General features: G+C 46.7%; 1 protein-coding gene across 3 annotated transcripts in view; it reads left to right on the top strand.

Annotated features, from left to right (window-relative positions):
- TDRP (testis development related protein) overlaps window positions 1-16,740 on the top strand; it is a 53,222-nt gene extending 36,482 nt beyond the window's left edge. For all 3 annotated transcript variants that reach the window (XM_029226588.1, XM_029226587.1, XM_029226586.1), the window contains 2 exons: window positions 11,849-11,952; window positions 13,861-16,740. In XM_029226588.1, coding sequence (XP_029082421.1) covers window positions 11,849-11,952; window positions 13,861-14,206 — 450 coding nt within the window. In that variant the 3' untranslated portion in view covers window positions 14,207-16,740. The remainder of the gene's footprint in view (window positions 1-11,848; window positions 11,953-13,860) is intronic.
- Window positions 16,741-23,943: the final 7,203 nt, after the last annotated feature.

Raw genomic sequence — 23,943 nt, 5'->3', positions numbered from 1 at the left:
CAAAGTTTAATTGGTGGTTGATCGGGAACATTTTCCATATTTTAGAAACTACTACATGTGTTCGTTACTATCGGCGAATGCAGCTGCAACACTGCACACTCCAGAACAAGTGCATGTCCCCACCAAGGAGCATTTCCACAGCAGACCGTTGTACAGAATGTAGTTTCCACAGCAAGCCACGTGAAGCCTTAGCTGTTTCTCTACTTGGTCCAAGGAGTTTATGTACAGTTCTTTGGTGAGTGCCATCCCGACAGATTAAAACTGTCAGCCGGATGGATACAGAGCCCCCGGCTGCGGAGTGGCTGCTTCTGGTCGGGTTCAGTCCAGGGAACGGAAGGCCCTCAGCTCACCCCAGCCGTCCCTAAAGCTCAGTGCACTAGTGGAGGAACCGCTGTGTCCCTGCATTGGGCAGAGCGAAAGCACAGGGACACGGTCCAGCCAGCAGGCCTGCCTCACTCTACCCGGGACGGGGACGGGGAGGGCGCCGGTGCCTCTGTTACCCACAGGTCCTTAGCAGGTGTCGTCCTGCCTCAGGTCTGAAGAGTGTGCCTGAAGTGTGTGTGTGTCATCTGAAGGGTTTTTTAAATTGAGATACAGGTGATGTACGATATTATATGAGTTACAGGTGTGCAACATAGTGATCCAGTTTTTAAAGGTTATACTCCATGTATAGTCATCATCAAATACTGGCTACATTCCCTGTGCTGCACAGTGTCTGATGGGCAGGGCTGAGGGCCGGGTGTCTCCTTGGCCTCACGCCGGCCCCGGTCCCCCTGGTCCCCCTTCACACCTGTGGCCGCTCCCACGCCCTCCCTCCCGTTTCTGTCTCTGCCATCAGCGGCGGGACCGCCTTCTTCTCAGACCTCTTCACCTCGTGCGTCTGTGAGCCTGTGAAGGCCCCGTAGCAATTCTCCCGGAGCCGGAGAGCTCTAGTCCGGCGACGGGGCCTTTGGTTTCACAGCTTGACCTAGAGGCCTGGACTGGGTTGTGAAATCAGTTTCCTCCAGGATTACCAGTTTCTCAATGAATTCAGTGTTTAAACATAAAGTGGTTGTGAGTTCTAAAATTTAGAAGGGTTAGGAAATTAGGCTTTTAAAATTACATTTTATTCAGAACCTTGGCCGTCGCTGTCCTTTGGGACACACCAGACTGAGTCCCTTCCCGTGCGGGGTACTGAGGGCAGGGCCTCGGCCCTGGTTTGTGGCTTGGAAGTCATGCCCACAGCACCCACTGCCTCCAGAGTCCCCAGGCAGAGTTGGGGTGCTGAGGGGGGGGGCTCTGGGGAGGCTCCCGCCCGGCCCCAAGCCACCCCACACTGCCCAACCTCTGAGTACTTTTCACTCCAAAGCAGCTTCCCGACACGGATCCGAGCCCTTCCTGGGGCAGAGTGATGGCCCTTAGCCCGCCGACAGGATGACTCTGGAGTTGGGCTCTGCCCTGACACAGCGCATGGCCTCCGGCTTCAGGCGGCCGGCGCTATGCGTTGACCTCTTTGATCCACGCAAGGAAGCGCACTCCCGGGCGGATGACTGTGGGGTGAGAGCACTGCAGTAACGTCACCTGGTGCAGACGACCATGACACTGAAGCTGAACTCCACCCCTGTGGGGTGACAGCAGTGTTTTCCTGCTGAAAGATTGGGATGCCTGACCTAAGGAAGAGTAACATTTTCCTCCTGATGTTTGACCTTAAATAACTTTAAAAAATAATTGCTTTTATTAAAGCATTCATATGCCATGGGATCTGGACTGGACCAGTACCCTCAGGTTATGTGGCATCCACAGAACCCAACAGAGCACTAGGTTGTATTCTTCCTCCTCATCCCTTGCATTTGTTTCTGATTTTCAGAGATATCTTGGCATAATATTTCCTTTGCCCCCATCACTGAAATGGCGCATCTCATTTATCACCATGCAGTTTTCATGTAATTTTTCTTGCTCGGGTAAAATTTGTGTTTTGATCCTCTTTTGGACCAAGAGTTGCCCTGGCAGCCTGGGGGCAGGTAGCTAATGCTTTCTCACAGTGCATGTATAATCAGATACTTCTAATAACTCGGTTACACACTTTGCCAGAAAAATCTGAGATGAGAAACTTGCATCTGTCACATTTGGATAATTAAAGCACTTAAAGCTCTATATTTGAGGAAAAACAAGAGTAAATGCAAATGGTACTATATTTTGGTCTTTAACTTTGGGACATTTTGTTCAATTGTTTTTTTTTTTTTTTTTTTTTTAAGGTAATGAAGTTTTGTACTTGGTTTTTTCTCAGCTTGTGTTTTGGGGAAGTCTTTTTTTTTGCGGTACGCGGGCCTCTCACTGCTGTGGCCTCTCCCGTTGCGGAGCACAGGCTCCGGACGCGCAGGCTCAGCGGCCATGGCTCACGGGCCCAGCCGCTCCGCGGCATGTCGGATCTTCCCGGACTGGGGCACGAACCCCTGTCCCCTGCATCGGCAGGCGGACTCTCAACCATTGCGCCACCAGGGAAGCCCTATATGCCACATTTTATCTATTCATCTACCGACGGACACTCAGGTTGTTTCCATATCTTGGCTGTTGTAAACAGTGCTGCTGTGAACATGGGGGTACATATATCTTTTTGAGTTAGTATTTTTGTTTCCTTTAGATCAATATCCAGAAGTGGAACTGCTGGGTCATATGGTAGTTTTTATTTTTAATATTTTTGAGGAACCTCCATGCTGTTCTCCACAGTGGCTACACCAATCTACATTCCCACCAGCAGTGCACGAGGGCTCCCTTTTCTCCACACCCTCACCAACACTTGTTACTTCTTGTCTGTCTGATGATGGCTATTCTGACAGGTGTGAGGTGATATCTCCTTATGGTTCTGATTTGCACTTCCCTGATGATTAGAGATGTTGAGGACCTTTTCGTGTACCTGTTGGTGACCTGTATGTCTTCTTTTGAAAATTTTCTAGTCAGATCCTCTGCCTATTTCTACACCATATTGTTTGCTTTTTGTTGTTATTGAGTCCTATGAGTTCTTCAAATATTTTGGATATTATCTGGTATATAGTTTGCAAATATTTTTTCTCATTCTGTAGGCTGTCTTTTCACTTTGTTGATGGTTTCTTTTGCTGCGCAGAAGCTTATTTGTCTGTTGTCATCCCACTTGTTTTTTATTTTGTTGCTTGTGCTCTAGTGGTGATTTTCCCAAAAAATCATTGCCAAGACCTATGTCAAAGAGCTTTATTTTCTTATGTTTTCTTTTAGGAGTTTTATGGTTTCCAGTCTTACATTTACGTCTTTAATCTCTTTCAAGTTAATTTCTGTGAATGGTGTAAGATAGGGGTCCAATTTCATTCTTCTGCATGTATGTGGCTGTCTGGCTTTCCCATGACCATTTATTGAAGAGAGACTGTCTTTTCTCCATTGAATATTCTTGGCTCCCTTGTCAAGTATTAGTTGACTGTATATGCATGGGTATATTTCTGGGCTCTCAGTTCTGTTCCATTGATCTATGTGTCGGTTTTTATGCCAGTACCATACTGTTTTGATGACTGTAGCTTTATAGTATAGCTTGAAATCAAGACGTGTGATGCCTTTTGCTTTGTTCTTCTTTCTCAGGATTACTTTAGCTATTCAAGGTCTATTATGGTTCCATACACATTTTAGGATTGTTTCTGTTTTTTCCACTTCTGTAAAAAATGCCATTAGAATCTCAATAGGGATTGCATTGAACCTAGAGATGGCTTTGGGTAGTATGGACATTTTAACAATATTAATTCTTCCAACCCATGAACATGGGATACCTTTCCATTTATCTGTATCTTTTTCATCAATGTCTTGTAGTTTTCAGTGTAGAGATCTTTGACTTCCTTGGTTAAATTTATTCTTAAGTATTTTATGTTTTAGATGCCATTGTAAATGGTATCATTTTATTTCTTTTTCACATAATTTATTGTTAGCTTGTAGAAGTGGTACCAATTTTTGAATGTTAATGTTTTAAATTTATTTCTATTTTGGGCTGTGTTGGGTCTTTGTTGCTGTGCACAGGTGTTCTCTAGTTGAGGTGAGTGGGGGCTACTCTTTGCTGCGGTGTGTGGGCTTCTCATTGCAGTGGCTTCTCTTGTTGCGGAGCACGGGCTCTAGGCATGTGGGCTTCGGTAGTTGTGGCACAAGGGCTCAGTAGTTATAGCTCGCGGGCTCTAGAGTGCAGGCTCAGTAGTTGTGGCGCATGGGCTTAGTTGCTCTGTGGCATGTGGAATCTTCCCGGAACAGGGCTCAAACCCGTGTCCCCTGCACTGGCAGGTGGATTATTAACCACTGCACCACCAGGGAAGTCCTGAATGTTAATTTTGTAACCTGCAGCTTTATTGACTTTATTGATTAGTTCTAACAGTTTTTTTTTGGTGGAGTCATTAGGATTTTCTGTATATAAAATCATGGATTCTGCAAATAGAAACAGTTTTCCTTCTTCCTTTCCAATTCTGATACTCTCTATTTATTTCTCTGGCCAGGACTTTCAGTAAGCACTGTGTTGAATAGGAGTGGTGAGAGTGGACATCCTTGTCTTGTTCCTGATCTTAGGGGAAAAGTTTTTGACCTTTCATCATTGAGTATGACGTTAGCTGTGGACTTTTCATCTGTAGTCTTTATTATGCTGAGGTATGTTCCTTCCATACTTAAGTTTTTATCATGAATGTTGAAAATTTTGTCAAATGCCTTTTCTGCATCTACTGAGATGGTATTTCTTTTCTTTCGTTCTATTAATGTGATGTATCACACTTATTTGATTTGTGTGTTTCAACCATCTTTGCATCCCAGGGAAATCCCACTTGATCATGGTGAATGATCCTTTTAATGTGCTGCTGAATTTGGTTTGCTAGTATTGAGAATTTTTGCATCTGTGTTCATCAGGAAAATTGGCCTGCCTATAATTTTTCTTTTCTTGCACTGTTCTTTTCTGACTTTGGTATCAGGGTAATTCTGGCCTTGAAAAATGAGTTTACAAGTGTTCCTTCCTCTCCGATTTTCTGGAAGAGTTTGAGAAGAATTAATGTTAATTCTTCTTTAAATGTTTGATAAAATTCACCAGTGAAGCTGTCTGGTCCTGGACTTCTCTTCATTGGGAGATTTTTTAAATTACTGATTCAATTTCCTTACTAGTAAATGGTCTGTTCAGATTTTATATTTCTTCTTATTCAGTCTCAGTAGGTTATATGTTTCTGAGAATCTTTCCATTTCATCTTGGTAGTCCAGTTTGTTGGCATGTAACTGTTCATAGTATTCTCTTATGGTTGTTTGTTTCTCTGTGATATGAGTTGTAATTTCATAGTAGCTTCTTATGATCCTTATATTTATGTGGTATCAATTGTAATGTTTCTTTCATTTAGAGTTTTGTTGATTTTGGTTCTGTTTTCCCTGGGGAGTCTAGCTAAAGGTTTGTCAATTTTGTTTATGTTTTCAAAGAACCAACTCTTAGTTTTGTAAATCTATCATTTTCTTGTTCTGTATTTCATTTATTTCTTCTCTTTATCATTTTCTTTATTCTACTAACTTGGCTCAGTTCATTCTTTTTTTCCTACTTCCCTGAAGCACAGAGTTATGTTATTTGGGATCTTCCTTGTTTCTGTGTGAACTTGTCTCTTAGAACTGCTTTCACTGCATCTGTAAGTTTTAGTATGCTGTTTCCATTTTTGTTTGTCTCAAGATAACAGTTTTATTTCCCCTTTAATATCTTCTTTGACCTGTGGGTTGTTCAGGAGAGCCTTGTTTAGTTTCCATGTATTCATGCAGTTTCCAGTTTTCCTCCTCTTACTGATGGTATATGTTGTGGTCAGAGAAGATACTTACCATGCTTTCAGCCTTCTTGAATTTGCTCAGACTTGTTTTGTGGCCTAACATATGGTCTGTCATAGAAAACATTCCATGTGTGCTTGAAAGAATGTGTATTTTGCTGTCATGCTATACAGAATGTTCTGCATTTGTCTGTTAGGTTCATTTCATCTACAGTGTTGTTCAGACTCACTGTTTCCATACTGATTCTCTGGATGATCTATATCCATTGTTGAGAGTGGGGTATTAAATTCCCCAGCTATTACTGTATTGCAGTTTACTTCTCTTTTTAGCTCTGTTAGTTTTGTTTTGCTTTTTTGGCCACACTGCGTGACTTGTGGGGTCTTAGTTCCCCAACCAGGGATCAGACCCAGGCCCTTAGCAGTGAAAGAGCTGAGTCCTAACCACTGGACTGCCAGGGAATTCCCTTAGGTCTGTTAGTTTTTACTTTATACATTTATGCACTCCAATGTTGGGTACATAAATATTAATTGTATCTTCTTGATGGATTGACCCCTTTATCATTATATAGTGGCCTTCTTTGTCCCTCTTTACCATTTGTAAAGTCTGTTGTCTTGAAGTATCTCTTCCCATCATCCATTCACTCTCAGCCTATGTGTGTCTTTAAGTCTAAAGTGAGTCTCTTCGTAGGAAGCATATTGTTTTTGTTTAATCCATTCAGTCATTTTGTGTCTTTTGATTGGAAACTTTAGTGCATTTAAATTTAATTATTGATAGGCAAGACATTTCGTTAATTTCTTTCTGGCTATGTCATAGATCCATTGTTCCTTGCTTTTTATCCTGCTCTCTTTTATTGTGGTTTTTGTTTGTTTTTTGGCTGCCTTGGGTCTTTGTTGCTGCGTGCGGGCTTTCTCTAGTTGCGGTGAGTGGGGACTGCTCTTCATTGTGGTGCTCGGGCTTCTCATTGCAGTGGCTTCTCTTGTTGCGGAGCGTGGGCTCTAGGCACACGGGCTTCAGTAGTTGCGGCACGTAGGCCCTAAAGCATGCAGCATTCAGTAGTTGTGGCACATGGGCTTCAGCAGTTGTGGCTCGTGGGCTCTAGAGTGCAGTAGTTGTGGCACACGGGCTTAGTTGCTCCGTGCCATGTGGGATCTTCCCAGACCAGGGATCGAACCTATGTCCCCTGCATTGGCAAGCAGTATGTAACTTCTATTTCTTCTCCCCCTCACATTTTAGGTTACTGACTTTATAGTTTACATATGTTTTATGTTGTATATCCAAGGACAGAGTGTTGTAGTTATGATTATTTTTAGTACTTTTTTTCTACTTTTAAACTAGAGTTGTGATTTATGCACCACCATTACTACCATATTACAGACTCTAACTCTGACCATAAATTTACCTGTCCTAGTGAGTTTTGCACTACCTTCATGTCTTTATGATGCTAATTAGAGTCCTTTTATTTTGCTGATGAGCTCCCTCAGCTTTTGTTTGTTTGGCAGAGTCTTTATCTCTCCTTATTTCTGAAGGACAGTTTTGCTGGTATAGAAATCTTAGTTGACAGTTTTTTCTTCTAATATTTTATAACATTTTATAATATTGTACGTTAATTATAATTCAATAAATAAAGTAAAAATTTTAATAATTAAAAAAATATTTTGAATATATCTTCCCATCCTCTCCTGGCCTGAAAAGTTTCTCTTAGAAATCTCTCCATAGTTTTATTGGGGGAGGGTAGCCGGTTCCCTTGTGTGTAACTTGTCTCTTTTCTCTTTCAAAATTGTTTCTTTGTCTTTGACTTTTAACAATTGTGTGTCTCAATGTAGATGTATTTGGGTTCAACCTATTTGGGGTCCTTTGGGTTTCATAGATCTGGATATCCATTTCTCTCCCCAGGCTTGAGACATTTTCAGCCATTATTGCTTTAAATATACTTTCTGTCCCTTTATCTTCTCCTGGAATTGCTGTAATGTGGATATTGTTGTTTCTGACTATGTTCCCCAAGTCCCTCTGGCTTTCCTCATTCTTTCTTTTTTTTTGCTCCTCTGACTGGATAATTTCAGCTGTCCTGTCTTCCAGGTCACTGATCGTTTCAATTGTTTCTCTGTATTGTGAAGGCTAGTTTTGAAGCTGTCAATTGAAATTTTTCAGTTCAGTGACTGTGTTTTTCAGTTCCAAGATTTCTGGTGTGTGGTTTTCTTTGTTTTTGTTTTTGATGGTGCCTGCTTCTTTTTTGAACTCCTGTTTTGTTCATGTGTTGTTTTCCTAATTTCATTTAGTTGTGTGTGTTATTGTGGTTCACTAAACTTCTTTAACAGGGTTATTCTGAATTCTTTGATAGTTCATAGATATCACATTTCTTTTGGGTTATTGGAGCTTTATTAGTTCCCTTTGGTGGTGTGACATTTACCCGCCGTCGTGATGCTTGACTCCTTACGTTGTCTTCTGTGCTTTTGAGTGAGTGGGTTCCTCTTCCAGGCCTTATAGATTCTTTGCTAGAGACAGTTCTTGAGCAGCTTAGTTTGGGTTTCTGGACCTGTCAGCTGCTAACGTGCTTAGGCAGATGGGGCCTGCTATGCGTGTTTACTCTGGGGCAAGGCCGCTGTCTGAGCCCTGGGCCCTGAGGTCCTGTTGGGTCGGGGGGTTGCTGCTGGCTGACAGTGTTCAGACAGGTTGGCTGGCTTGGTTCTCTGCCCACGTTGAGACTGTAAGAGGGACCGCAGGGGCCTGGGTTCTCTGGTTAGGCTCCACAAACAGCCAGGATGGGATGCTATCCTCAGCAGTAGAGGGGGCTGTGCATTAGCTTCCGTGCCTGGTGGGGCAGCAGCGTGGGCCTCAGGGTCTGCCCAGCTTAATGTCTGGGACCCCAAATCCGGCTGGACTGTGCCTGGATTCCCTGGCTACACGGGGCCACCGGTTTTACTCTGCAGAAGGGGAAACCTCGGGCTGTGCCCTCCACTCAGCTGCCACCGTAAGCAGGGCTGCTGGATAGACAGCACGGCCTCCTGTGTGCTGTGCTCAGGGCCCCTGGTCAGGCGGGCTGAAGGCTGTACTCAGCCGTGGGTGGGCCGTGGGTTAGTTTCCCCTCCCAGGGGCAGCAGATGGTAAGGCTCTTTGTGGTCTTGACTCAAGCTGACCCGCGCCCCAAGTTCCCTTGTCGGATGGTGCTGCTGGCTTTGCTTTGTGGGTGATCAGCTCTGCCTGTTGGACTCTGGTTGGCAAGGTTGGGAGCTTTACTCAGCCGTGGGCAGTGCTGTGAATTCACTTTCTGCCCAGGCAGAGCGGGAGGCCCGGAGAACCCAGTCGGGCTTTGTGCTCACGCGGGGCAGTAGACGAGGTGTAACAAGACCCTCCTGCTAAATTGCTCCAACAGAACGAGTTTTGGTAAGTTATGGATGACAACTTTCTTTCTAGGATTCCATAGATTTTCCTCCCATGGGATGTGAAGTACTTTTTTTTTTAACGGAGTTATGGGCACAGGGAAAAGTAATTCTTCCTTGTTCGGAGCTGAAATTCATTTTCTCATCTCTTTTGGACAGCTTCTTGGGTACTGCTCAGTTTCACAGCGTATCATGTGTGTCTTCATTTTGGGGCCGTCCCTTTCTCCCTGGCTCTCGTCTCACTTATAAAGAATTTTTTTACCCCTGGCCCTTCTGACTGCAAGACGCATTTGAGTTTGTCACCTCTGCCCTCTGAGGATGGAAACTTCCTCACCCCACACCGCGAATGGCACTTGCCCTCCACACAGCCCACCTTTCCAGGTGAGCTCAGGAGCGCTTCCATGTCCACGGGCACCCTTCATATGGTGCTTGTGGAGGGCAGCCTCCCTGAGATCAGGGGCAGAGCCCTTGGGCTGGGACCTGCTGGGTGGCTGCAGTCGTGTCTGTGGGTGACATCCCCGTGTCCCTCTTGGGGTGCGGTTCAGGTGTAAACGTGGGCACTGCAGGCAGAGCAGGTCTGTCAGTGAAGGAGCGGTCTGGCTTTGACACATTCTTTTGGGATCGTTAAGCCCAGCGTGACGGCCGCGCTCCTGTAGGATGTGCCTGGCCCAGGGTGGGCCTCCCTCAGGCTGCCGGCGGGCCGTTTGCCCCACACTGTACGTGAGCACTCACCACTCAGAACTCCTACTGCTCTGTAGATGTGCCATCACTTGTCACTTAGTAGTTATCTGCCAGCAGAGAGAGGTTTTCGCATCTGGTCTGATTTCTTCCAGGTGCTGTGTCAGCTGTGACCTGGGACATCTGCTTGTTGGGGACGTGGAGCCTCGCTCTTACGTCACCTGGCAGGTATTGCCAGCCCTTGAGTGACGTGTGGCAGTGGGAGAGGTGTCCTGAGTCCCCACAACCAGAGGCCTGGATTCACACGCCGGGGACAGATGTGGCATCCAAGGGGGTGGGGTCACCTACAGGTTCTGAGCCTGGCCGGACTAGGGGCACCAAGGCCAGCCCATGGAGGGAGAGGCAGGAAGAAGGCTGCCCTTCTTGAGGGGCAGCAAGGTGGAGGAAAGCCTGGTGGGCAGTGTCCAGTGGGAGGTGTGGGTGAGGTTAGAGCTCAGGGTCTGACACGGGCCCTTATGCTCTCCACAGAAAGGTGGTGGGTGACAACCAGAGAGCCCTTCGCCTCACATACATCCCTGCACCTGCCCAGAGGGCGAGCGCATCTGTGTTTCCCAATTACACATGAGCAGAAGCTGGGAAGGGAGGATTTAGAGGCAAAGGAGTAGGGAGAAGGGGGAGAATGCCCTAAGCCGGTGACACATTCCTGCAGTGTGGGCCTCCCGGACTGAATGGCACAGGTGGTTTGTGTTGAGGTTTTTATTATTTTAAACGTTTTTAGACGCTCCTTTCGGTGGTGGTTTTATCTCTAGTTTCCCCCAAGCTCTGGGGCCCACATCTAAGACTTACCATCTCATTTAGATCATCTCAGAGATTTGTAGTAAGTTTCTCCTGTAGGCTACAGAGTGGTTGCCCTAGAACTCTTCCCCGCCCCCCAGTTTTATTGAGAAGTAACTGACACGCGTCACTGTATAAATTCCACATGTGACCACGCTAGGGTTAGCTACCACCCGTCATCTCGTGTAGATACAGGAAAAAGAAGGAAATAGGTTTTTCTCCTTGCGATGACAACATCGGATGCACTGTTAACCTTGCTGCACAGGCAGAGAGTGGGTTCCGTCCAGATCACTGCAATAAAGCAAGTCATGCCAAGTTTTTGATTTCCCAGCGTGTATAAAAGTTGTGTTTATGCTAGATTGTAGTCTGTTAAATGTGCAGTAGTATTATGTCTTTAAAAACGGAGACACCTTAATTAAAAAATGCTTAATTGCTAAAAAGCATGCCAACCATCATCTGAGCCCTCAGTGACACATAATCAGCCCTGGAGGGGCGAGCGCGGCAGGGTCGCAAGCTGTTTGTTTCCTGTTCTGTGGATGGTCTCACACCACTGCTCGCTTGCAGCCTCCTGGTTCAGGTTTCAGTGCTGCTCCATTTTTAACATTTCAGAGCATTTAAAGCCAGGTCTGCCCTATGGGAGATGCCCTCCTCCATCCCCTTCAAAGAAAAGCAGCTGCAGTTGGTGTGATTTTGGGCTCCAGGGACATGAGAGTGGCTCACCGTAAAGGCAGTTGACACGAGACTTCTGGAGATGTACTTCCTTTTCTCCATTCCTCCCTTATTACTGTCTCTCTCTGAATCTGAGATGCCAGGCGTTAATTACATCCTGATTTCAGAAATGAAAAAGTACAAAATCATTTGTCTTAGAATAAACAAAAATGTGTGGTTTCTTCTCAAAGTCCACCTGGAGGTTGGTGCAGCCCCCACCTCGTGTCGGGGCCCCACCGTCCCGACCTGGCTTGGCTGCAGTGTGGTCACTGATGGTCTGTTATTAAACGTGGGTGGGTTTACCCACTGTCCTCACTGGGTAACGGAGATTACCTGCAACTGATGGGAAGAGTCGCTGTGCGGATGCGGCAGGTAAGGAAATTGGTACCAGCTTCTGTGCTCAATGGCAGCCCCGCGGCTACTGCATAATACAGCTGTGACCTGTCTCTTCACTTCACTCTCTCAGATGTGATCTTTTTCTAACCTTTTATTAGGTTCAGGGAGCGAGTTTCCGAGGCTGGAAAGAAGTGACTTCGCTGTTTAACAAGGATGACGAGCAGCACCTGCTGGAAAGATGTAAATCCCCCAAGTCCAGAGGGTGAGTAGCTGCGGTCTGGACAGCAGCCGTTCCATTGGCGGTGGGGAGCAGGGCAGGGTGCAGGGACGCTGAGGGCTTCCTTCCCCGTGTGAGGAGACAGAAATGAGTCGTACTGATTTTGACAGTAAGCACTTAGAAAGATTATGGAAAAGTGGAAAAAAAGCTTCTCTGACCAGCTCTCAAACTTAACAGTAAAGAGAACTCATGAGCCTTAAAGCAGCTTGTAGCCATGCTTAAGGTGTGTAGTAGTTTCAGAAAATCAAGAAAAAACCCAGTTAAAAATGCGAAGATTGGGCTTCCCTGGTGGCGCAGTGGTTGAGAGTCCGCCTGCCGATGCAGGGGACACAGGTTCGTGCCCCGGTGCGGGAAGATCCCACATGCCGCGGAGCGGCTGGGCCCGTGAGCCATGGCCGCTGGGCCTGCGCGTCCGGAGCCTGTGCTCCGCAACGGGAGAGGCCACAACAGTGAGAGGCCCACGTACAGCAAAAAAAAAAAAAAAAAAAAAAATGCAAAGATTGATTGTAAACTGTAAAAGATTTTAGAAAATTGGGGCTTCCCTGGTGGCGCAGTGGTTAAGAATCCGCCTGCCAAGGGTAGGGGACATGGGTTCGAGCCCTGGTCCAGGAAGATCCCACATGCTGCAGAGCAACTAAGCCTGTGCACCACAACTACTGAGCCTGTGCTCTAGAGCCCGCAAGCCACAACTACTGGGCCCATGTGCCACAACTACCGAAGCCCACACACCTAGAGCCTGTGCTCTGCAACGAGAAGCCACCGTAATGAGAAGCCTGCATGCCACAACAAGAGAAAGCCTGTGGACAGCAACAAAAACCCAACACAGCCAAAAATAAATAAATTTAAAAAACCAGATTTTAGAAAACAATATATTTAAGCTGACAGTGCTGCTAATTTATTATAAATATTTTGAAAGTTTAAAAAATGTATTTAGGGAGTTCCCTGGCAGTCCACTGGTTAGGACTCTGCGCTTTCACTGGAACTAAGATCCCACAAGCCATGCGGCATGGCCAACAACAAAAAAATGTTTTTAAAGATGAAAGTATAAGTTCAGTGACGACCTAGTGGAATTGCCAGTGGCAGGTGACTCCTGGTGAGTCTGACCGTAGAGAGGCTTCTCTTCCGAGGACCGGGTGCCTCAGCAGCACTCATGACCCACCAGCACTGTCTGGCCCTCCCCTGCCTCTGACCCCGTGGTCGTGACCTCATGGGCCCTCTCTGCAGGGACTGTGTAAGTCGGTCCTCTTGGATGTCAGGGTGACAGCTCACAGGGGGCCTGAAAACACGCCTGTGTCCTGGCCCCTCGGTCCAATTAAATGAGACTCTGAAGGGGTCGGGCCTGGACGCCGGCGTTTTTACCCCTGTGTCCTGAGGATGCTCCCGGCCGCCAGGCTGGGGGACTGCGGCCAGAGCCCTGAGTCGTGTGTGAGCATTCGCCTCCACAGTCGGCCGTATCTTCCTCAGAGCACACAGCGCTCTGAGCTCTGAACGTCTGAGGCTGCAGCTCTGAATAAACCCGTGGAAAACTGAACCTGTGGTAAATGGAGTAACCCCCCGTTTCTGAATCTGGACCTGGGGCTTCTTTTCTCAGGTTGGTTCAGAGACGAGCTCGGCCTTCCGTGTGGCCTTGAGACAGTCTGCTTTTTTCTCTTCTGTTTGAGAGTGACTTTGCATTTTGCCAAGTGTGGTACCTTAAATACAGCATTCACAAGTTTCCCTAATCATGTGTAGTGACTGCTTTTTCCTTATTAATATTTCAAGTTTTACGTATAAATCTGTGTGAGCTTTCCAAACGACTTTTTTTTAAAAAGAACCTTTTATTTTATAGAATAAACACAACTTGAGGCTCTGAGATGATTGATCACCAACACTTAACTCTTTCGTCTCCTGTAGAACTAACTTACGATTAAAAGAAGACTTGAAGACGGAGAAGAAGTCTGGATTTTGGGACAATTTGGTTTTGAAACAGAGTACACAGTCCAAGAAACCAGATGAGATCGAAGGTTGGGAGCCACCAAAACTTGTTCTTGAAGACGTGGCAGCCAACTCGGGCGACCCCATGAGTGACCGTCTGTCCGGGCCGGGCTGGGAGGAGGACGCCAGGGGCTCCACCAAGTACACCAGCCTGGCCGGTGCCGGGAACAGCTCGCGCTGGAGCCTCAGGTCAGCGGGGAAGCTGGTCAGCATCCGTCGGCAGAGCAGAGGCCACCTGACGGACGACTGGGAGGAGCTGGAGTGACAGCCCCACTCCTGCGAGTTCACAAACCAAGATCTGCCTGATTTTGCACCTTTGTATTTCATTTCATTCAGATTCCTAGAGTTTGCTGTATCACAGTGTGTTTTTAGTAGAGTATCAAGTTTGGTCTTTCCCAGATGAAAACTGCAGGGAATCTGCCCTGTGCCGTTTTATTTGGACTCTCCTCTTCAAATGCTTACTTAGGAAATTCCTCAGTGGACACGAACAGGGACCGCACATTGACTGCCTTATGTGGAAACGTCCTCCTGTTGTCCACGTGTTGCTGAGACTGGAGACGTGAGGTTTGCTGCTGTCCGGGAGGAGCGCAGTGGTAATTTGCATTTTGCCACAAACCCGTCTTCCTGTCCTCGGTTGCAGTTCTTTGTTCCGTGTCTTGATCCCTTTCTCTGCATGTAGCACATACGTGTAGTCTATGACACAAGAATGTAGCAGCTGCGCAGTTCTCTTCTGTTGCCAGAAACCTGCAATCCAGGTGTAAAATGAATCTTCCAAAGGTCATGTTACATTGTGTTAACTCTTCTTTTGTACTAAATTTTAAAATATGCAAGCAGAATAAACCCTGGAGAAGCGAAGGCTGTATCTGATCAGCGTGAATGCACTGTCTGCAAACGCGTCTTCATCTCCAGCCTCCTGTACGCACATTAGATGATGACAGTGGTTCTTACCTTGAGGTTTTATTTTTATTTCTCCTGAACTTTTAAATATCGATCTTATTTTCTTCTAAAACTTTGTTCTCTGTTTTTGATTGCAGATTAAAGAATGCTATATATAAAGCATGGATCAGTTTTAGCAACTTGACAGTTAATTTTGTTTGGAAAATAACTCGCTTGTTAAGAGTTAAAACTGTATGTAAAATGATGAAAAGTGCCTCTCTTCTCTAACACCCAGGGTTTTGTTTTTCCAAATGAGAGACTGGCTGGTTTGGGCACGTCACTGAGGCATCTCGTGTGTCTCCAGACTTGCTTTCTGCCTCCCTGATAGACTGGCACCTCGGTCAGGTACCCGTGCACGTGTATCCTTAGCAGGACAGCTCTGATCCACAGGAGTACGTGTCTATCTCAGGTCACGGTGGCTTCACAGAGAAGGTATAGGGGTTTTTTGGTTAAAAACGAAAACCTCCAGTTACACTGTGCATTCCTCTCTTTAAAAGCCACTGTCCTCAGTGTTCAGTTCTGTGCTGTTCGACATAAAGGGGTGTCATTTAGCATTTCTGTGGACTCCGGGGGGTGACAGTGTCTGCCTGTCATCTGTCATTTCTCAATCAGCCATCTGTCTACACTCTGTGTCATCTCCAGCCATCTATGTACAATGTATACCTGTCCTCTAACCATCTCTCTCTCTGTCTGTGTAGCGTCCATCAGTCATCTATGTCCATCTTTTTCTAAGAGACAAGAAGTTTACTTCACTGAGCCTTGAAAGGGGGACATGTAAGTGGTGGTAAAATCCAGTTTGCGTTAGAACCTTGAAATGGTTAATACCGGAACTGAAAACCGCGTTTCTTCGGGTAGACAGTTCAGTACATAGACTGTAGTCCTTCTCCCTAAAGAGACGCTTGCTGTGGCTGCAGACGAGCTTACGCGAGGATTTTAAAGCAGGAACCGCGGGCTTGTCTTGGGCTAATCCTGTGTTGAGGTGCAGGGAGGCAGACCTCGTGTCCGAGGCTCTAGGCAGGGAGCTCAGCGCGGTGGTGGGGACAGCGTCCTCACTGTGGGGAGCCTGTGCCCGTGTGCTGCGACGCTCAGTGCCTGTGACACACCCGTGGTGCACAGCCGGCAGAACAGCTCTTCATACCACTGTTCCTTAAAACCAGACCGGGGTTGGCATATGCACAGAAATCACACTTATCTACAAAGATTAACGTAAAAATGAATTTTTCTTCTGTTGTATCTGATTAAACAAAAATATTTGTGGGTTTTAATATAAATATTTATTGGTATGCTTTGGGGGAAAGATATTTTTTCTTGATAGAATTTACCGAAGCATCTTTGTTTTGTTCACTGGCTGATGAGAGGTTTGTTTGAATTCTGTAAAAACATAGCTTCTCTGTGTGAAGAGTGAAGTGTCTGCTCTTTCGACTGTCGTTTTTAACAGAAAAGTGATTGGCTTCAAAGAAGGTTGAATTCTTAATGCTGAGGTTTTTTAAAATAAAACATGCTTTATGTACTCTGTTAGTTTGCACGGTTACTGGCATCTGCTTCCGGTGACTCAGTCACTCAGAGCTGATGGTACCCGTCTCGACACCTTCAACCTCATTTAAGATGCCAACAAAATGTGTAGACTCATAAATAAACGACCAACTTCAACCTCAGCTGTCAGGATGTATCTTTTGTGTATTTGAATGGACGCTGTTTGGGAACAGCAGGCGCTGTGCCTGCCCTGCCCTGGGCCCCGTTTCCGATTTTACTGCAGTGACTTCACCAGTCAGAGCCTGAAGCAAGCCTCCCCTCAGCACCCAGCTGATAGGAGTACGTTCTTTACTTAATCATCTTCATCTTGTAAAAAGGTTTCCATCTGTTTTTCCCAACAGTGGCCTCTTCTGGAGAGAAACCCTGACCTCCCTTAGGGACTGGATGACCACGATGCCGTCTCAAGCCAGGTGACACGTCCGAGTCCCACCACCTTCCTTTCCCGTGGTGTGCGTGTTTCTGCCTTTCCCTCGCTGGTCTCCTGGCCTGTCCCTGCCCTCGTCCCCTCTTCCTCCCCTCCCCCCCACCTCACCCACTCCTGCTCCCGTCCTGCTCTACACCTGCCTCTGGGGGCGTTGTGGTTCCACTGGTGGTTTCAGACCCCGAACCTCAGATGCTCGCTCACGGACATACGTCACCAGGTATCTTCTGACTGTTGTCAAATAGTCCAAAGGGGGGTACAGATGGTGCTGAATGACTAACCAAGGGACCTGCTGCTGCCCCTGCTTTCTTTTGGCAGAAGAGCGGTTCTGGGTGATGGATGCGGGGCAGGAACGCCCTCCGAGGGGGTTTCCCGACGCCTGTGCCCTGAGGACAGGCACCGTCACTTCCTAGTAGCTGCCGCTTCACCACAAGGGTCTGATGGGTCTGTGACCCACACGTGATGCTGTCGTGGTGAGTGCGTGTCCTCACGGCTGTGTTCTGTAGCTTGTAATCGTGGATACAGGACCCAGCCTGGTCCAGAACTGTCTGCAGGGCACCTCCTGGGTCGCAGGGTCCCTTGGGGCTCCTGGGGCAGGGGGGTGGGGTAGGGTGGTGGATGGCCACATCCTGTCCCAGCCTGGTCCACTCGGTGCCGGCCAGCTGTTACGTTCAGCCAGCTGAATGCACCTGCTTTCAGCAAAAGCACTACTTCGTAACCTAAATGGCCTTCGATTCATGTTGTGAAGAGTCACGTTGCAATGAACAATTACCCATCTTCACTAACAGCAGAACAAAGTGATGAACTGTTGATAGATTTTGGCCGCTGTTGAAAAATGTAAAATTTCTACTGAAAGAAGCCGTCTCAGGATTTGGAAAATATTTGAGCTGTGTCTTTTAGTAACAGGGTGACTGACGAACGCAAAGGTGACCCCCAGGGTGTGAGGTGTCACAATGGGTCTAGAAGGAAAGCCCCGCATAGCTGGGTAGCACCCCGGATTTGGTGCCCCTGATGAGGCCATTGTGTTACCCTGGAGACAGTGGCCCAGCACCCGACTTTCCTCAAACCCACGGGGAGAATGACGTGGCAGACGAGACCTTTTAACGGTTGCATTCGGATGAGGGATTGCAGGTGACTTTCACCTCTATGTTTTTCACGCCTTCTGGGGTATTTTGAAAAATCAGTTAGACAAGCGTACAGACCATATTAACAAGCAAACCAGCTCCGCTCTGGGTTTTTCTAACCATGTCGTCTCCCCGCTGTGTTCGCACAAGGACAGGTCAGGGTGCTGCGGCTGGTCCTGAGGTTGTGGGAAGGTGAGGTGTGGCCGGGCCAGCCCCGCAGGGGGCCCTGACCCGCTCGGTTGTTGGGGCTGCGCCCAAGGCTACCGTGACCTGGGCACGGCTACCGAGTCCTCCCGAGAGTGGGGATGTGGCCTGGAGGGACGACCTGCCCGGGCCTGCGGCCCCCAAGTCTCCCCACGTGCACAGATGAGACGGGGACTTGGCAGTGAAGCCATGGGGGGAATAAACCGAAAATTGGCTTCTTCCCTGTGAGGAAGAGACCGTCTTTTCTGACCGAGTGTCTGTGTTCCAGTTCCCAAGTGGCGACTCTAGCCTTCATGCAGAAATTCTGAATTTGGAAATGGTGCCTTTAAACAGAACAGCAAGGGAGAGATGACACGTGGCTGTGGCACGTGCATCTGCCTCGCAGGGGGAGGGCAGTGAGGAGACCTCAGACTCTGGCGTTGGGCGAGGGTCTCAGGCGCCGTCCACTCCCCTCCCTGGTGCCGCCTGGCCTCCTGCGGGGCACCTGGCCCATCGGGGCTCCCAGAGGCAGTGCCACTGCGCCCGTTTCACAGATGATCAGAGTGAGGCTCCGAGGGTGTTTGTGCCCAGGCACTCGTTGGACCAGGAGCTGAAATCCAGGTGGGGAAGCCGGAGGCACCTGCTGTTCTGAGGGGTCTGGCGTGTCCCCAGGACTGGTTGGGGGTGCAGGGCCTGGCTTCAGACTCACAGGGACGGGGTCTAAATGCTGGCTTAGACCCCGGGAGGCCACACAGTTTGTCCCTCGTCGCAGAAGGCGTGGCTGGATAGGGTGTGGCTGGCGTGGAATGCGGTGGTGAGGGCCAGGCGAGGCTGTGGGGCGTCTGGGCAGGTGTCCCCACCTGGCGGTCCCTCCTGGACGGGTGGAGCCCCCTGCCCGTATGCACCGGGCAAACGTTTTCATGAAGCGGACGGAGCATGGGATTCAGTGGGGTGAGGAGGCTGTGTAGCTGGTGGACGGGAAGCTGAGAGGCTGGCAGAGTTTGGGAGATGTTCCTGGGGCAGCAGGGGTGCCAGGGCCTCGGAGCGGGAAGTTACTCCGGATCTGCAGGCTCTGTGAGGCTGGTTCAAGGAAAGGGGCTCCTCCTGGACTAAGCTTTTCGCACCTGTCAGCCACCCAGGGTCCTGATGGTGAAGAAGCCAGCGCCCAGCTTCTGTGCATTCACAGCTCATCCAAGAGAAGACCCATCCCCAGTGAAACAGTCATTCTCCTTTTAACAACAGGAAAGGCCACGCTCGGCTGTGAACAAGAGTCCCCACACCTCGGTCACTCTGTGGGTCCTGAGGAATTGGGGGCCCCCGGGTCTCAGTGTGTGTGGGAGTGTTAAGAGTTGTGCTTTTTCTGTACAGCGTGTGCCACTCCTGAGCCCGGTAGCAGCAGGCATGTGCAAGGGAGGCCAGATTACACCTAAACCTCTAAGTGGTGGTTATTTTTCATAATTAACCCGGCACATTTCAATTTGGAAGTGACAAGCATTTCAGTTTTTAAAAACTGTATTATGGAAAATATCTATGCAAAGGTAAAAACAGTGCAGTGGGCAACTCAGCCACTGAGATTCCACAGTTGCTGAACGTGTCATATTTGCTTCACGTGTGTGTTTACCTGATAAACGATTTCAAGGCCGAGATATATATATATAAGTAAATTACAGACGTCATGACGTTTCACTCCTGAATGCGTACAGCATGCATTTCTAAAAACGAAGCTATTCCCCCAGCATAACTAACTACTACGTCAATAGCACACCTCACAAAATTAACCATTCCCTAACATCATCCAATACCCATAGATACAGTCAGGTTTTCCCAATTGTCTGGAAAATGTCTTTTTAGCTGCTTTTAATTTTGTCCTCAAGACCAAGACATGGTGTATGGATTGTGCCTGGCCTGCTGCAGGGGCTCAGCCGATACTAAGGTAGGTGTGAAATGTGGGCATGGTGATGACAAGTTCCCTCCCTCCTCACCTGCCTGCAGTTGCCTCTCTCCGCCTGCAGGAATGTGTGTCTGGGGACTTGCTTCTGTACAAGTCCACCGCTTTGTGCTGGGATCTGATACTCAAGAGTCCTTTCTCTGGGTATCGGCCAAGTTTCTGATTCTGTCCCAGGCCTCTGTCATCTGTCTGCTGGTCGCCAGTCTCCCTCCAGGGTCTTTGGCCTCAGTGAAGTGGTGGACAAGTTTATGTAATTAGAAGTTAATGTCTCAGCATGACTTTTCAGAATTGCAGAATTTAGTGATAAAGGCAGGGTAGAATTTTAGCTTTCAGGAGAGTTGACTAAATTTGGAAGGGGGTGGTGATGGGAAAAATACCATTTGCTTTGCGTTTTCTTTTTGAGAAGTATTTTTTCTTTAGAGGCTAGGGTTTCAAAATTCTCTTCTCCCTAGAAACTTAGAACTGGCTCAGTAAGCTAGCAGGAGGATGCCAAGAATTTTTGTTCTGTAAGAAATCTCCAAAGCTCAACATGCAGAAGCACCTGGAAGACCAGTTTCCCTTGGGAACCAGTGAGCAGGACCCAGATGAGGGCATTGCTCTCCCCCAGGAGATACGCAGCTCTATTCTAGTACTTCGCTGTTTCTCTCACTTTATAATTTTGGGTGCTTACAGGTCTTCAAAAGGCAATGGGAGATAAAATACTGGAAAGATATCAAAATTTAAGTAATTACCTTGAAGTAGAATTATGGGTAGCATTTTCTTTTTTTTTGTATATTGGCTTTTTAACAAAACTTTTTACAGTGAATATACATTACTTTTGTGATAAAAAAACAGGGCGACGAATGTTGAAAAAGTAACACCTCAGTTTTTAAATGGAAAATAGCAAACATATCCAAAAGAAGAAACAAAATTATATAAATCATGGGTTGGCACACTACAGCCTAGTGGACAAATGTGGCCGTCCCCCTGTACTTACTTATATGGCATACAAGTTAAGAATGTTTACATTTTCAAATGGTAGAACAACTTAAAAGAATAATATACTGTGACACATGAAATCCCACAGAGTTCAATTGGAACACTTGCTATCAATGTCCCCCCCACGCAGTCCAAGTCTGAGTTAACGGTATAGATTGTCTATGGCTGCAAGAGAGAATGTGGGCCCTGAAAAGCCAAAAATGCTTAACACCTGCCTCCTCACAGAAAATCTGCTGAACCCTGGTGAAAACTCCTTCATGTACACATCCTTCCCCTCTACAGTTTTCAGCTCCTGGCCAATCTTGTTTTATCTTTAGTCACCCCCTAGCCTCAACCAAGAGAATTAATTATGTTAAAGTAAATCCCATAGTCCTGTAATTTCATCATCTTCATGTTGTTTAAATTTTAAAGTTGAGAATTTACCAAGAAGATGTAATAATCATAAACATACATGAACAAACATTAGAGCTTCTAAACATACGAAGCAAACACTGAGGAAAGAAGAGCCAGCTCTGTATTATAGTAGGAGACCCCAATACCCCGCTTCAAGAAGAGACAATATCCACCATTAGATCAATCAATTTAATACACGTTATTATACACAGAACAAAGGAAAAACATGATCATTTCAATTGATGCAGAAAAAGCAGTTGACAAAATTCAACACCCTTTCACGATGGAAATACTCAACTAATTCTGAATAGAAGGAAACTGCCCCAACATTATACAGCCATATAAAAAGTCCCAGCTGACATCCTCTCAATGCTGAAAGACTGAAAGCTTTTCCTCTAAGATCAGGAACAAGACAAAATGCCCACTCTCACTACTTCTGTTCCACACAGATTGCAAGTCTGCACCAGACAGAGCCATCTGGGCAAGAAAAAGAAATAAAGCATCCAAATTGGAAAGGAAGTATTAAAATTTTCTGTTTGCAGGTGGCATGATCTTACATGTAGAAAATCCTAAAGACAACAACAAAAAATCAACATACAAACATCAGTTGCATTTCTGTACAATAACAATGAAAAATCCAAAGAGGAAATTAAGAAAATTCCATTTTTAATGGCAACAAAAAGAATAAAACACTTAGGAATGAACTGAGTGAAAAAGGCTGAAAGAAAAAGACAAAAATAAATGGAAGACATCCCATGTTCATGGATTGGAAAACTTCCACCCAAAGCAATCTATAGAGTCAATACAATCCCCACCCAAGTCATAATGGCATATTTGGTCGAATGATTTTCAACAAGGGTGCCAAAACCATTCAGTAGGGAAAGGACAGTCAACACACATTGCTGGGAAAACCACATATCCACATGCAGACGAATGAAGTTGGATCCTTACCTTATTATGCCACGTGCAAAAATTAAAACTATAAAACTCTTAGAAGAAAACATAGGGAGAAAGCTTCATGACATTGGATTTGGCAACGAAATCCTGGATATGACACAAAATAGAGAAATTGGACATCAAAATTAAAAACCTCTGTGCATCCAAGGACACAATCAACAGAGTGAAAAGGCAACCTAGGGAATCGGAGAGAACATTTTCAAGTTGTCTAGCTGATAAGGACTTAGTGTCCAGAGTTGTAGTAGTTCTTTCTATATTCAACAACAAAGCCACATACAACTCAATTAAAAAGAGGGCAAAGGACCTGAATAGACATTTCCCCAAGAAAGACACATAAACAGCCAACAAGCACAGGAGAAGATGCTCAACATCACTTCTCATCAGGGAAATGAAAATCAAAGCCATAATGAGATATCACCTCCCAACCATGTGGACAACTACTATAAAAAACAAACAAAAAAAGCCCAACCCCACAAGATAACAAGTGTTGGTGAGGATGTAGAGAAATTGGAGCCCCTGGGCACTGTTAGAGGCTGCACCATTTTACACTCCCACCATGGAAAATAGTATGGTGGTTCCTCAAAATATTAACTACATAATTAGCACATGATCCAGCAATTCCACTTCTGGGTATACATTCAAAAGGAAACGAAACCTTTATCTAGAAGAGAGATGTGTACACCATGTTGACAGCAGCCCAAAGGTGGAAGCAACCCAAGTGCCCATCAACAGACAAACAGAATGTGGTCCAACCACACAATGGAACACTATGCAGCTCACAAGTGAAGGAAGTCCTGAGCGATGCTACAGCACGGGTGAAAAGACAACTACTTTATGATTCCGGTTACATGGTGTGTCTACAGCAGTCAGATCCACAGAGACAAAGTAGATGGTGGGGGCCAGGGGCTGGTGGGTGGGGAAGGGGAATCAGTGTTTAATGGGGACAATTTCTGTTTGCAGAGATAAACAGTGTCCTGCAGATGACGGTGGTGGTGTTTGCACAACAATGTGAATGCACCTAATGCCACTGGACTGTACACTGAAAAACGGTTAAGATGGCAAATTTTATGTGTATTCTACTGCAATTAAAAATTTTTAATGACATTTGAATTTTCTATGTAGATTAAATAGTAAAAAGCTACTTGCATTTGTCTGTGCAAATTTCTCAAATGACTGTCAAAGAAAAGTGAAAATTTTATCCAAATAAAAACAACATAGTTGAGGTGTCTCTCCTGTCTGACACAGAAGAACAAGCACTGTGTGTGAAGAATCTCGCCATCCTGAGCGAGACGCACGTGAAAAGCCCTCTCGCGTCCTCAGGTGGCTGTGCTCTGAGCACCTCTGTTCTCCATGTGGGCCTGAGTCGGTGCTGGGGGCGGGGAGGGCAGCAGGACCCCCAGGAATACGCCTGAGAGATGCATGTGCCGATGACACCCAGAAGGTGCTGGCGAGGGGGCACTGCAGTCACACCTGTGCGGTGGGAAGGAGCAGGCCACACCAGCCATAGCAGGGGTCGGGAAGGTGCACGT

Source organism: Monodon monoceros, unplaced genomic scaffold, assembly GCF_005190385.1.
Source record: "Monodon monoceros isolate NGI ecotype Baffin Bay Population unplaced genomic scaffold, NGI_Narwhal_1 Super_Scaffold_17, whole genome shotgun sequence".
In the NCBI taxonomy this organism is placed as follows: domain Eukaryota; kingdom Metazoa; phylum Chordata; class Mammalia; order Artiodactyla; family Monodontidae; genus Monodon; species Monodon monoceros.
The sequence above is the reverse complement of the archived record's forward strand: the minus strand, read 5'-3'. Positions and strand labels throughout refer to the sequence as shown.